The sequence below is a fragment of the Peromyscus eremicus genome, chromosome 18 (genome assembly GCF_949786415.1).
Source record: "Peromyscus eremicus chromosome 18, PerEre_H2_v1, whole genome shotgun sequence".
Lineage (NCBI taxonomy): Eukaryota > Metazoa > Chordata > Mammalia > Rodentia > Cricetidae > Peromyscus > Peromyscus eremicus.
Genome location: NC_081434.1, coordinates 44,569,027 through 44,581,242, shown reverse-complemented (window position 1 = coordinate 44,581,242; position 12,216 = coordinate 44,569,027). Strand labels below are relative to the sequence as shown.

At 44.4% G+C, this 12,216-nt stretch overlaps 1 protein-coding gene across 4 annotated transcripts in view; it reads left to right on the top strand.

The window, feature by feature from the left end:
- Ric8b (RIC8 guanine nucleotide exchange factor B) overlaps positions 1–12,216 on the top strand; it is a 104,889-nt gene that overhangs the window by 81,573 nt on the left and 11,100 nt on the right. For 3 of the 4 annotated variants that reach the window (XR_009375040.1, XM_059245147.1, XM_059245146.1), the window contains one exon: positions 8,256–8,375. The exons of the other annotated variant lie outside the window; for it this stretch is intronic. Coding sequence is in view for 2 of the 3 variants with exons in the window: in XM_059245147.1 (XP_059101130.1) it covers positions 8,256–8,375 (120 nt within the window). In the remaining variant the exon portion in view is untranslated. The remainder of the gene's footprint in view (positions 1–8,255; positions 8,376–12,216) is intronic. 4 annotated transcript variants of the gene reach the window in all.

Here is a 12,216-nt window from a genome sequence, read left to right as displayed (position 1 = left end):
ATTAGCAAAAGTAATCACTTTGATCCAGGTGGCCCAAGTCCTGTTGTCAGAAGCGTAAATGGATCCTGGTTAATGCTCCAAGGTAACCTGTAGTCCTCCATTTGACTCTAAAACCAAGGTAGTATGGGGCTTCTGCCAGGCTTTAGGACACAGTTACCTTTACAGTTTTTTGTTGTTGTTGTTGTTTTTCGAGACAGGGTTTCTCTGCCTAGGTTTGCGCCTTTCCTGGATCTTTCTCTGTAGCCCAGGCTGGCCTCGAACTCACAGAGATCCGCCTGCCTCTGCCTCCCGAGTGCTGGGATTAAAGGCGTGCGCCACCACCGCCCGGCTTACTTTTACAGTATTAATGAACTGAAAATGGCTTTCTGCAGTTAGGCACTTGGAAACAAAATATACTCCTAGAGTCCAGTTACAAGGACATCTAGCCAGCCAGGCTTGTAAAGTTTTCAGATACAGTCCTTTGTCAAAAGCAAACCAACTGTCTAAACTCTTCTTCGTCTGTTTGTTTGTTTGTTTTGTTTTAGACAGGATCTTACTTTGTAGCCCAAGATGGCCTCACACTCACAGACTCACTTGCCTCAGCCTCCCAAATAATGGAATTAAAGGCCCATACCACCACACCCAGCTAAATTTTAATTTTATACTTCTCTCTTTTATGTATCTGAGCATGGAGCCCCTGGATAACTGATGTGGTTTATGTCATTCTAAACGTTAGTGGAAAGATGGATGTTTAATGTGTCTGACTTACTTTCAACCTTCAATCCATAGCTTTCAGGCTAGGTGCATAGGCATCCAGAGGTGTCTTACGGGGCTGCTTTATAGAGAGGCAGGAGGAGGGGCAGGGTCAAAAGTGGCCAGAGCCCTGCATAATTTCTGAGTCTTCACGTGAGTCTGTGGAGTGCAGAGCCTTGGAACTGTGCCCAACACTCTTGGGAGAGTTCTCCCAAGTACACTGATCTCAGATGCTGTGGCATTGTCCACGTGGACTGTCCCTTCAGCGAGGCATCATCGTGGTGATATATTGTGTACCCTAAACTTGCCTGAGGATCAGAGGACAGAGCCAGCCACTAGATTAGACAGAGGCCAGACAGTGGTGGCACACACCTTTAATCCCAGGGAGTGATATCTGGGTAGAGAAAGGTATGTAAGGCATGAGGAGACAGGAACTCACTCTCTTTAGACTGAGGATTTCGTAGAGATAACAACTAGTGGCTGGCTGTTCTGCTCTCTGATCTTCCGGTTTTCACCCTGATGTCTGGCTCTGGGTTTTTATTATAAGACATTTAGAAATTTGAGCAATTATTCTCCTCTGTCAAGACTTTGTTGTGCTGCTGGGGTCTGGTAGTAATTGTCTTGTTGTTGTGTAAATTATATGGTTTTAGTATTTCTTAAAGTGAATGAACCACAGATCAACTTAGAGATTTTTATCCTTGCCTAATCTGGACTGTGTTTGTACAGACTAGGATTTAACTAATTTAGGAACCAAGGTTTATGACTGTAAGCACCCAGTGAAACATGTCTAAGATCTGGTCATGAAAAGACCCTAGTTGGAAACAAAACCATTACAGTTTCTGCCACATCCACATCACCTCCACACACTTACCAGCCTTTGTAATACTTGCCTTTTCAAAATGTAGTTGTCTCAATGCCCAGGCTGACGTTTAACTCGCCTTCCTTCTGCCTCAGCTTCCCAAGTGCTGAAATTATAGGCCTGTCCCACACAGCTGGCTTCAAAGAAAGCTTCATCGTCGTCTTCTCTAAGATGGGTTTCACTGTATAGCCCAGGCTGTCCTCCTGCCCCAGCCTTGAGAGTGCTTGAGAGGACTGGGCCAGTTTATCACCAGAACTTTTCCTCTTGCCCAGTAAAACTGCTCACTGTCCCGTGCCCTCTCCTAGCCTCTTCCTGTGTGTGTATCAAGAAACCTCATACCCGTGAAATCATATGTAATAGTGTCCTTTGATGACATAGTCATCAGGCTTCACCCATATTGTAGTATGTATCAAAATGTCTTCCCACATGAAGACTGGATGCTTCTCCGTCTCACTGTATAAACATGGTGTTTACCCACTGGCTATCAAGGGACACTTGAAATACTTCCATCTTTTTTCTCTTGTGAATAATACTACTGAACATGAGTGGCCTGGCATCTCTTCAAGTCCCTGCTTTCCTTTTTCCTGAGTGGTGTCACCTGTGGTTACATGTTTGGTTTTCTGAGGAACTGCATATTGTTTACCTCAGCGGCACCGTTTTATATTCCTGTTGAAGCCACAGAGTTCAATATGTGCTCTATGAACATAGTATATGTTGTTCTACTGTATGCTCACAGCATGGGTTGTTTTCCAGGGGGTGCATGTTTATGTTTTCAGTAGTAACTACTGGTGGTAAGAAGTGGGGACTTGTGATTTAATTGCTCCTGTACTCTACCTGCCACTGCATTCCACTAATCAGAGGGGAACAGGAGCTTGTCCTTCATGCAGCTTCCCTGTTCAGGGCTGTTTGACCTGGTTATCTGTCTTTAATAATTCCAAAACAGAAAATAAATGTATCTGCACATGCCCTCATATCCATGCCCACACAGGAGTGCCACTGAGTCACTGTCCTTCAGTAAATACTCACACACACCTGTCTGTCATGGCTCGATCTTTATAATGCACTCAGAATTTAGTTTTGTCTTTTGCTCGTAACTGTCACCAAGCGGAAACTTTGACACTTTCCAAAATCCTTTCCCCTTTGGCTGACATTAGCGACAGACAGGGCTTCTTACCTGGTAAGCTGGTGCTCCAGCACCACGTCCCAACCCTCACTCTGTTATGTTTTCAGTCACCTTCTGACTGACCTTGTTGATTCCACCTTTGACCTTTTCATTCTATTCTCAACACAGCAGTCATTGTGATCCCATAAAGTACGAGTCAAAACTGTCTGGTGACTGAACGCCAAAGTCCTCATCCTGGTTTGTGTGCACTGCTACCTCCTAACCTCTTCACCGCTTGTCAGACACTGATGTCTTCTGTGTGGGGCCACATCCTCCACATGGCTGCTGTCTCTCATTCCCTCTCCTCCTCCAGGTCTCGCTTGATTCTTTTCTCTCTGTACAACCCGTTTAGTCCTCTATGAAGCTTGGTCCCACCCTACATCTCCATTCTACTTCATACTTCTTTGCCTTTTTTTTTTTTTTTTTAAACAGCACTTCCTACCTTCATCACACCATAAGCTTCCCTATTCATTAGGTCTGGTTTTTTCCTTTGTTTGCTAGAAGGTAAGTTCCATGAGGGAACGGAAGTTTAAAAAAAAAAAAATCTGTCTTTATGTAAATATTTGTTGATTACACTAACAAATTTTTAATTATTTTTATGTTTGCGTCTTTCGCCTGCATGTATACATGTGCCCCATGTGCGTGTCTGGTGCCCATGGAGGCCAGAAGAGCATGTCAGATCTCCTGGAACTGGAGTTACAGACCTTGTGAGCCCCTATCTGGGAGCTGGGAATCAGACCAGTTCCTCTGTTCTTAAATGCTGAGCCATCTCTCCCGCTCCTACATTAATACATTTTTTGAGAGCTAAGTGTTGGAGTGAGTCAGCACCTCCAGTGGAGAAGCATTGGTAGCCAGGCTGGGGCTCGAGAGCTGAGGACATGGCCTGTTGCTTTCCCTGTTGCGTGGGGGAGGTGCAGCGTCAGGTACTCTGGAGAGGCATCCAGGAAAGACACTGTGAGCTTTATCCCATGGAACTTCCTTCTACCCGGCTGCTCCCTCCTCCCTGGTCTGGGCGTACAAAAGTGCCTTTTCTTAAAAACTCTTTAAAGGTTGCAAATTTGTCAGCGTGTAAGCAGGATTTTTGCCCACAGATGTTTGGTTTGTCCCATTAGGGTTTTTGTTTGTTTGTTTGTTTGTTTATATTTTTGTTACCATTTTGAAAAGTTTTTCTTAAAATCAATCCCTTGGTAACATTCAGAATGTAGATATTTCAGATAAAAATCTGGATTTCTAGCATCCTTATAAAAACAAGTTCTAATAAGGCTTATAGTCTCACGTAGCAGCCAGCTGATGGAGTGAGTAGAGTTCTATCATAGCAGACATGCACTCCTTGCTGACTGTCTCGTCTCTATGAGGATGTGACAGTTTGATCCATGAACATATGAACTATAATTTATATATATGTATGTGTGTATCTATATATAATAAACCCTACTTTCTCTTTCTCCCTCCCATCCCTGTCAACAGCCCTTCCCCACAAATCCCTTGCCCACATCCCTATCTTTTGGTTTGGTTCTGTGACTGTATGTTTAACCAGGGCCCTTGTAGTTTGGTGGGCTCATTGGGTGGACATCTGAAGATCCTGACTGCTCCTTCCCCAGAATCTTTAGTAGTCCGTAGTTTAGCAACAGAGGTGGGCCCCCTTGAGCCCCTCACCCACTCAAGCCTGGTGTTGACCAGTGCAGGCAACTCCGTAAGTCCATGATTGCAGTTGTTGGGTCATGCCACGAAGATAGCATTTCACTTCAGTCTCTGTTTTCTACCCTGACGTTCTTCCTCTCTATTCCCTGAGCCTTAGAGATAGTGGTACAAATGTCCTGTTTAGGGCTGAGGTCAGCTGTTTCTTTTTCTTGGCACCTTGAAGCCAGGAGTTTCTGCATTCACCACCATTTATTGTAAAGAAGAGCTTTCTGCCCTAAGGTAGTGTTTATCTATGGATATTAACATCCACATTTAGAAGGCAGTTAGAGGCCTTGTAAAGTTGGCTCTGTGAGCCTATGGCCTCTCCAGCTGTGGATTTTGAAACCGGATTTCAGTACCAGGCTTGAACTATCTTGCCGACGGAGCCAGGAGTGCAGCCAGAGCCGTTGTTGGCCCTGTAGGGACTACCCCTGTGGAGCAGGGTAACCCTTTCTTCCAGAATTGCGAGGAAAATTTAAGCCCTGCCTTTAAAGGTTGAAGCTTTCATACAGCTAGGTTTTCATGTCATTCTTTTCTCATTAAGTGATGCCGATATTGACTGGAAACAGCAACAGTTCGAAGAGTCAAAGAATTGAACTGGAGTTCAGCTTGTATCCACATGCTCACTTGCTCTGCCTTTTTGTGTGGCATTATCCTCCTGGCGTCAGGCCATCACTGGCCAGTTCATGTAATGCTCTCATTTCAGAGACAGTCCTGGTTAGTGTTGCCAGGAGTTCAGACACTTGTCACCTGATTGGAAGATATAACTAGTCACAGGACTGGATGGACGAAGGGAGGAAAGACAAGCTAAATAAGTAAATATGACAACCCCTCCAGTTAGTGTCCTTGGAGGAACTAAGACTCAGTCTTCAAACAAAGTAAGAGTAACCTCAGAATTTCATAGTTAAGACTCGGAACCTTTGCTGAGTCTTGGAGTGCAGGGTTAACAGTGCTAGGTGTGTGTTCATCCCCAAATACACAGCCTTACGTCACTGTTGCCGTGGTGACTTGTTTTCTCTCCTTCTGAATGGGAAGCTCTAGGAGACTGGCTGGAGGGGAGAGCGGTCCCATCTGCCTTCTGCCCCTACACACGGCATTTTTCTTGTGGGAGAGTGGCACAGTTGGCTGGCCTGGCTTGTGTTTTCTGTGGTTTTGTTTACATTCCTCTGGGTATCATAAGGAAAAACAATGTCTGTTTAGAGGGAGAAATGAACCCCGAGTCCCTGGGTTCCTGGAGCATTGTGTTTTTTCTATGGGTTGGGGAGGGCCTCCCGCTTTGAGAGAGAGAGTGCTGCCTTCGTGCTCAGACAGAGGGCTGGGTCACGTGGGTGCCAACCTCAAAGCAGGCCCTGGGTCGTTTCAGCAGTCAGGAGACTCAAAGTGGACATCATCCCACCAGTACACGCCTTTAGTCCCAGCACTCAGGAAGCAGAGGCAGGCGGATCTCTGAGTTCCAGGACAGCTGGGGCTACACACAGAAATCCTGTCTGGAAAAACCAAAACTAAATAAATTAATTAATTAAAAAAAAGAAAGATACCCAGGAAAGAACTGTTGTGCCCAGCCTAGGCAGGGCTCGCCAGTGTGTTCCTGACGCTGTTCTGAGGTAGACGATTGCTTGTGTTGTCACTGTCTTCTGAAAGTCTGCTGGTGTGCTTCTTCAAATCACACCTCTGTCAGTGTGGGAAGTCTGCTCTCAAGTGACGTGAGTGTGACCAACGTAGCTTATGTACTGGTTTGAGAGGAGTTACTTAGGAAGTACCTGGATTCACCTCTAAGGCTAGCTGTTAGGAGGTAGCAGGAGCCATCTGCCCACGCAGATAGATCCGGGGACACTGCGTTTCTGTCCCTCGGAAGCCTTGTTCCGTTCTCTGTGCTGAAGTTTGGGAAATACATGACTCATTTAGCAAGTTTGTGATGGCCTCTAACTAGAGGCCCCTTTCTCTTCTGTGGACCCCTTTAAAACGGGGTGCACAGAGCAGTGTCTGATCAGACAGTGAGTGAGCCCAGTGTATCCAGATCACATGGGAAATTTTATACAGTGATCTAAGGTAAGGCCAGCCCTGTCTCTAAAGTTCCCCAAGAGAGTCTAGTGTGAAGTCCAGACTAGGAAGAAGTGACCAAGCTGCATGCTTTCAGGTCACCCCGGAGTTCCTGAAGCACCAGAGAGGATACCTAGAAGCAAGTGGGTAGAGCAAACGTCAGCGTCTCCAGGTCCCAGTATCTTCTGCTTGCCCTAATCCCACCTTTTTCCCTGAGGAGTTCTGCGACTTTCTGTCTTGTACATAGTCTACTGATGGGAACCAGGGGTTTTCCTGGTTTGTTCATTTGTCTTTTTAGGGGAGGAGGAGGGCCGTGCTAGGGGTTTAATGCATGGCTTCACACCTAGTTTTTCAGCAAGTGCTCTACCACTGAGCTACAGCCCAGCCCTTTTTAAACCTTGGTAAGTTACTCAGGCTGGCATTAGATGTACACTCCTCGCTTCTCAGCCCTAAGCAAGACTCTTAGGTGTGTACCATTAAGTCCTGCAGAGATTTTTATCACAGTTCTAGGCACAGGCCCTATCTATCTGAGAGGAGCAGCACAGACGTTAAACCTAGTTTGCTAGGACTGCGAATGCAGACCCTTCTACAAGAATCCGTGGTCTGTAGCCTTTGAGGAACCTAGCAAAAGAAAAGGAAATCTAATCGTAGTGATAGTGACCCACGAGCTAACCCTTACGACAGCTGAGCAGTCTCAAATGGAAGTGCGGTGGAACTACCACTGGAGAAGCCAGGTGACTTCCGTGCCTTTAGTTGGCTCATACAGTATTTTTCCTTTGGTTTACCCCAGGCTCGAACACCTCACAATTTGTATTGGTTTGCTTATCTTGGCCCAGCCCTGGTCCTTTATCTAAACGACCTTAGAAAACCATTTGTTACCACAGTGTGCTCTGCAGGGCTGTTCTCATTTCCACCACTGAGACAATCGATTCTGTACCTGTCGGCCATGGCTCCTCCAGAGTCAGGTTTTAAGGGGTTGATATTTAGACACTGAAAGAGCTATGTTTTATTTCCCCTCCTTGGTAAAAAGGAAAAGATAGAAGTGTGGCCTCTTATTTAAGAATAGCATTTGGTGTTGGGACTTCATACAGAGTTTATATAGGAAATCCATCACTGTGAGCATGGTTCTCGCTCTGTTTCCAGGAAGCTAAGATGCTGCGTGGGTGTCTTGGTGGGCTAGATTGCATTTTTTTCCTAAGTCAGATCAAATGTAATTAAAATTACTCTTCTCCTTCATCTTTTGCTGTTCGAAACACTCATTGCTCTGTGGTCTCACTGATGGACTCATCTCCTGGGATTATAGATCGGCATGCTTTCATTTCCAGATTGCAGCCTCTCTGTCATGAGTTTTCCAGTTTTTGGTTTTTCCTCTTTTTTTTTTTTTTTGGACATGTTTGTTTTATGCTGTATCACAAAATGGATTTTCTCATTTCACTTCTGAAAGTATTTGTCCCCTTACAATTAGTTAATGAGTAAGATGTGCATCCAAGGATATTTATCCAATGGCACCAATCAAATTTTATATTTTTTAAAGCAGCCATGCCTTAAAAAATAGTTGGCAAGTCATTTTAATTTTTAAAAAGCTCATTTTCCAAAGCAAACTAGTTTAAAAAAATAATAAAAATATTCCTATAGCAATTCTATACAATAAAATTACTATTGAAATTATTGCCAATTTTTGGCTATTATACTCTTTCTTATATAACTTAAAATATGGACCAGAAAAGTATAGAAAGAGCATAATTCTAAAACATACAGCATAACTTTTTTTTCTTTTTGTAGCATTAATCTTATCACTGGTCATTTAGAGGAACCAATGCCAAACCCTATAGATGACATGACAGAAGAACAAAAAGAATATGAAGCCATGAAACTTGTCAACATGCTTGATAAACTCTCCAGGTATTGTATTCCCGTCCATTTTTTGCTTGGTTTCTAGAACGGTCGATTTCTTTGTCTCTCTCAGCGAGAGTTCCCATAGCACAGCAGCTCTGGCGTCCATGTCTATTGGAACAGGAGCCCGGCAGCAGCGTTAGGTGCCGCCACGGCTCTCTCCAGGTGCCCCTTCTGGATGGACACTCCTGAGAGATGTCAACACTCAGTGCTGAGGCAGCACTAGAGGTGGCTGTAATGTTAACTGACTAACCTCCCTGTCTTCCAAAGAACGCTTCGAGTTAGAGTCAGTGATTTTGCTGCTTCTTGTATTTTTGTTTCAGTCTGTTTTGGTTTTTGTTTGAAACCATGGTGCGCTTTTTCTCCTTTCCTTTTTGATGTGCAAGTTTGCAGTATTGCTTTTTGAGTTGCTGCTGAAACCAAGAATTCTAAAATGCCATATACCCTTCAGGAAGCAGTGAAAAGAAGTAGCTCAAATAGAGGACTTTTTTTTAATCAGGGACTTTTACTAATTAGGGGTTCCAAAAACAACCAGCCCCCCCACCCCCCCACCCCCACCCCTACCCCCGCTTCACACCTCCTTCCTTTTCACAAGAACCAGTGTTGTAGGAGTTCAGTCAGGATCTGCTGACCATCAAGAGCTCTTTTGGAGGAGTTCTTAGGAGGGTTCCGGCAGGCTTGGATGGGTCGCCTTACTCTCCAGTCATACATTGAGCCACTGTGTCCTGTAAGTCATCTTGAGTGAGTGTTTCTTTGTGTTGGTGACAGCCACCATGGAAAGGTGACTCTCTTCTGCTCATCTCATTTTTCACACAACCATAAAGGCTGCTATTCATCCATCAAGAAAAAGAACATTTGAAAGTGAATAGCCAGAGCCTAGCTGGGAAGGAAAGGGGCCTCAGGGAGCTATAGGTTCCATTTGTAGCCAGAGGCTTAGCTGAGCTGAGAAGTGGATGACTGTGGGTTGGTACAGTTAGAGCAGATAGGGTCTTTTGACATTCTGTAGTCTTAAGCCTTCTGGATGATAGCGGCAATGTGTAGAAGCTGCTTAAAAGTAGCTTCATTATCTACAAAGTATTCTAGAACTTGGTGACTGCTGGCTGCTCCTAAATTTTTGTCCTTTCCCAGCATTTGGCCTGTTTGCAAATTACGTTTTCTACAAGTTCTTTCCCAGAAGGAATTAATAACAGTCACAGAGACTGTTACTAGAGCAGACCTATATTAAGCAAAATAATGAGCTCTGTGTGAATATATAGAATAAAATCTGGTAGCTGGAGAAAGAGTTCAGTGCTAAAGCCCAGGCCCTGGGTTCAGTCCCCAGCACCCTCCCCTCCACAAAAAGAGTATATGTAAAAATAAGTTGCATGGGCCTGACAGTTTCCAGATGGGTCTGGTGTAGCTAATGAGACATGGTGGCATAAGTAAATTAGAATGAAATCAGTGGATCCATCTGGTGGAAGCCAGAAAGGAAATTGTTAGTGAGGACCTGAGTGGAACATGTTTTGTGTTTTAGCACAGTAGATCACTCAAGTAGTATAAATTTCCTGTTGTGACGATAAGAGTTGCCGGCAGTTAACACAGATGCTGCATAACTGGTCCGTTTATCCTGCATGAGGAAACACCCAAGCACAAAACAGAAAACGAGGAGTAAACGCCCAAGATAATAAATACAGTGTAATCTGGATACTTGGCTTATTCATAAATATATCGCCAATTTCATAAAGTACCCTATTAATTCACATAAAACGATTCTCTTTCATCTCAGGGGAATCTACATATTTTATACCTGTTTTAGAAGCTACCAATAAATAAACACATAGACATTAATTCCGAAATGTCCAACTTCCACCTGATTTAAACTATGTCTCTAAAAAGACAAACATTCACCAAGAAGCACCCAACAGGTGACCAGCTCAAGCTGAAGGTGGTCCTGATGCTCACATGTATAAAACAGAGCTAGGAAGTCTTGTGTTGGCTTTGATGGAACCTATTTTGCCATTAAAGTTGGAGCGAGAGTAAATTTGAGAATAGTCTTAAGTCGTGTTGGCTTTTTTGCATGACGTATGGTAGGTTTTACATTGTCTGCCTGTGTGTGCGCTTTCTAACATTTGCTCTCACTAATAACAGTGGCAGCTGTGTGAAGGTCAGTGGCAGGCATCCCAGAGCAGGAATGCAAAGACTGAAACCATTCCTTCACGTGTCTTCGTGTTTGGTGTGCTGTAGTAGTCATTAGTCGTAAGCTTCATCTTTCTTTTCACTTTTTTCTTATTTTTGATAAAATAAGAAAAAATAAGATGCCATACAGCCAAGTAGACTTAGGTTCAGTACCGTACAAGGAGTGTTTACTCAACAGCTCCCATGGGCAAGGGAGATTTGGAGGTGAGACAGTTTCTGCCTTTGGAAAACTCATACTCTAGCAGGAGAAATGGCTGTATAATCTATTTCAGAATACAAAGTAGAAACTGCGAAAAACAAGCTATGTGTTGAACTGTTTGACCTAGGGAAAAGGAGCAGTCTGTTCTGTCTAAATAGTTCACGGAATCTTTTCCAGGGAACGGAAGTGACGTGTGGGCTGGTCATGAAGTTTAAGAAGTATTCTAGAGAGAAATGAAAGTGGCCATTCATTGTAGGGAGAGAGACTTAGTCCTTTTAAGTCTTTAGACTTCACTTACTGCATCTTTCTTCCAAAGAGCTCAAGTGGCATGTTAACCTCACTGACCAGTGGGAAATTAAAGGACCACAGAAATGCCCCGAACATTTCCAAGGGGATGCATGCTGATAATCCATTTTCTTTACAGTTTACAAAGCACTTGCCCATTGTGCTGTCTCCAGCTCTAAGACAGAGTGAGACTAGGAACTTGGTTTTCCAGAACTCGGGGCCTCTGCTCTGTCCACTGTGTTACTGTGTCTCTGTTGTGTTCGCCAGGACACTTGAGTCACCTCTCGGCAGTGTCTCCTGCCCCTGACAAGGAGAGGCTTGAGTAGAGCGTAGGATTGGAGGTGACGTGGCCATGGCATGGACACTAGACACTTCCTTTTCTCGTCCATAGGAGAGCAGATGTGAAGGCGCTGCACCAGGATGGTGGTTAGCAACAGTGGCCCGTGCCAAAGCACTTTCCAAAGTGATGACTAAGGTTGGTCATGCCAAGTCCTATTCTTGAGCCTGGTGTAGGGTGTAGATGTTACTGCCAAAAGTGTAAAGCCACTACTGTGAATCTGGAGGTCACATTTCCATCTCACCTCACACTAGACATAGCCCTAAGGAGCACATGTCCTCAGCATCTTTATCCCAGCTAATGAGGAGATTCGTGCTCAGAAGGCTCCTTACTGAATATGGACCGAGTAACATTCTCAGTGACGTCAGATCATGTCTGTGGTGATGTTTCTAGTCCTTTGTAGGATGGCAATGCATCTGGAGGTTTTCAGAGCTCAAAGGCCATCTGAACCCTGTAAATCCTGTCCTGTACAGCTAGTTCAGTGCCTTTGCCCTATGGTTTCCCCAGTGTGCAAGGATGGAGAATGGAATGGCTCACCTCCAGATTGGAAGTCTGTTGTTTTCTGTATAAAATAACCTGCAGGGTTCAAGGCTTTAGAGTGTACTTGTCAGTTCAGTTTCTTAGCCAAACTTCATCAAAGTAGAGGCTGTAAAGGAATGTCATAAAAAATGTGGGTCGTGGCTGGCTAATTTAAGTAAGTGATGCGGATTTCTTTAATCTAGAATAAGTATACTGTTTAGCAGTCAAGCCTGAGGTAGAAGATTACAGAAAACATCTTGCCTGCCTCTCCACCTCTCTTTCCTTCTCAGACTTTGAAGGCAAAACTAAGGTCCTGCCCTCCAGCAGGAGACTGG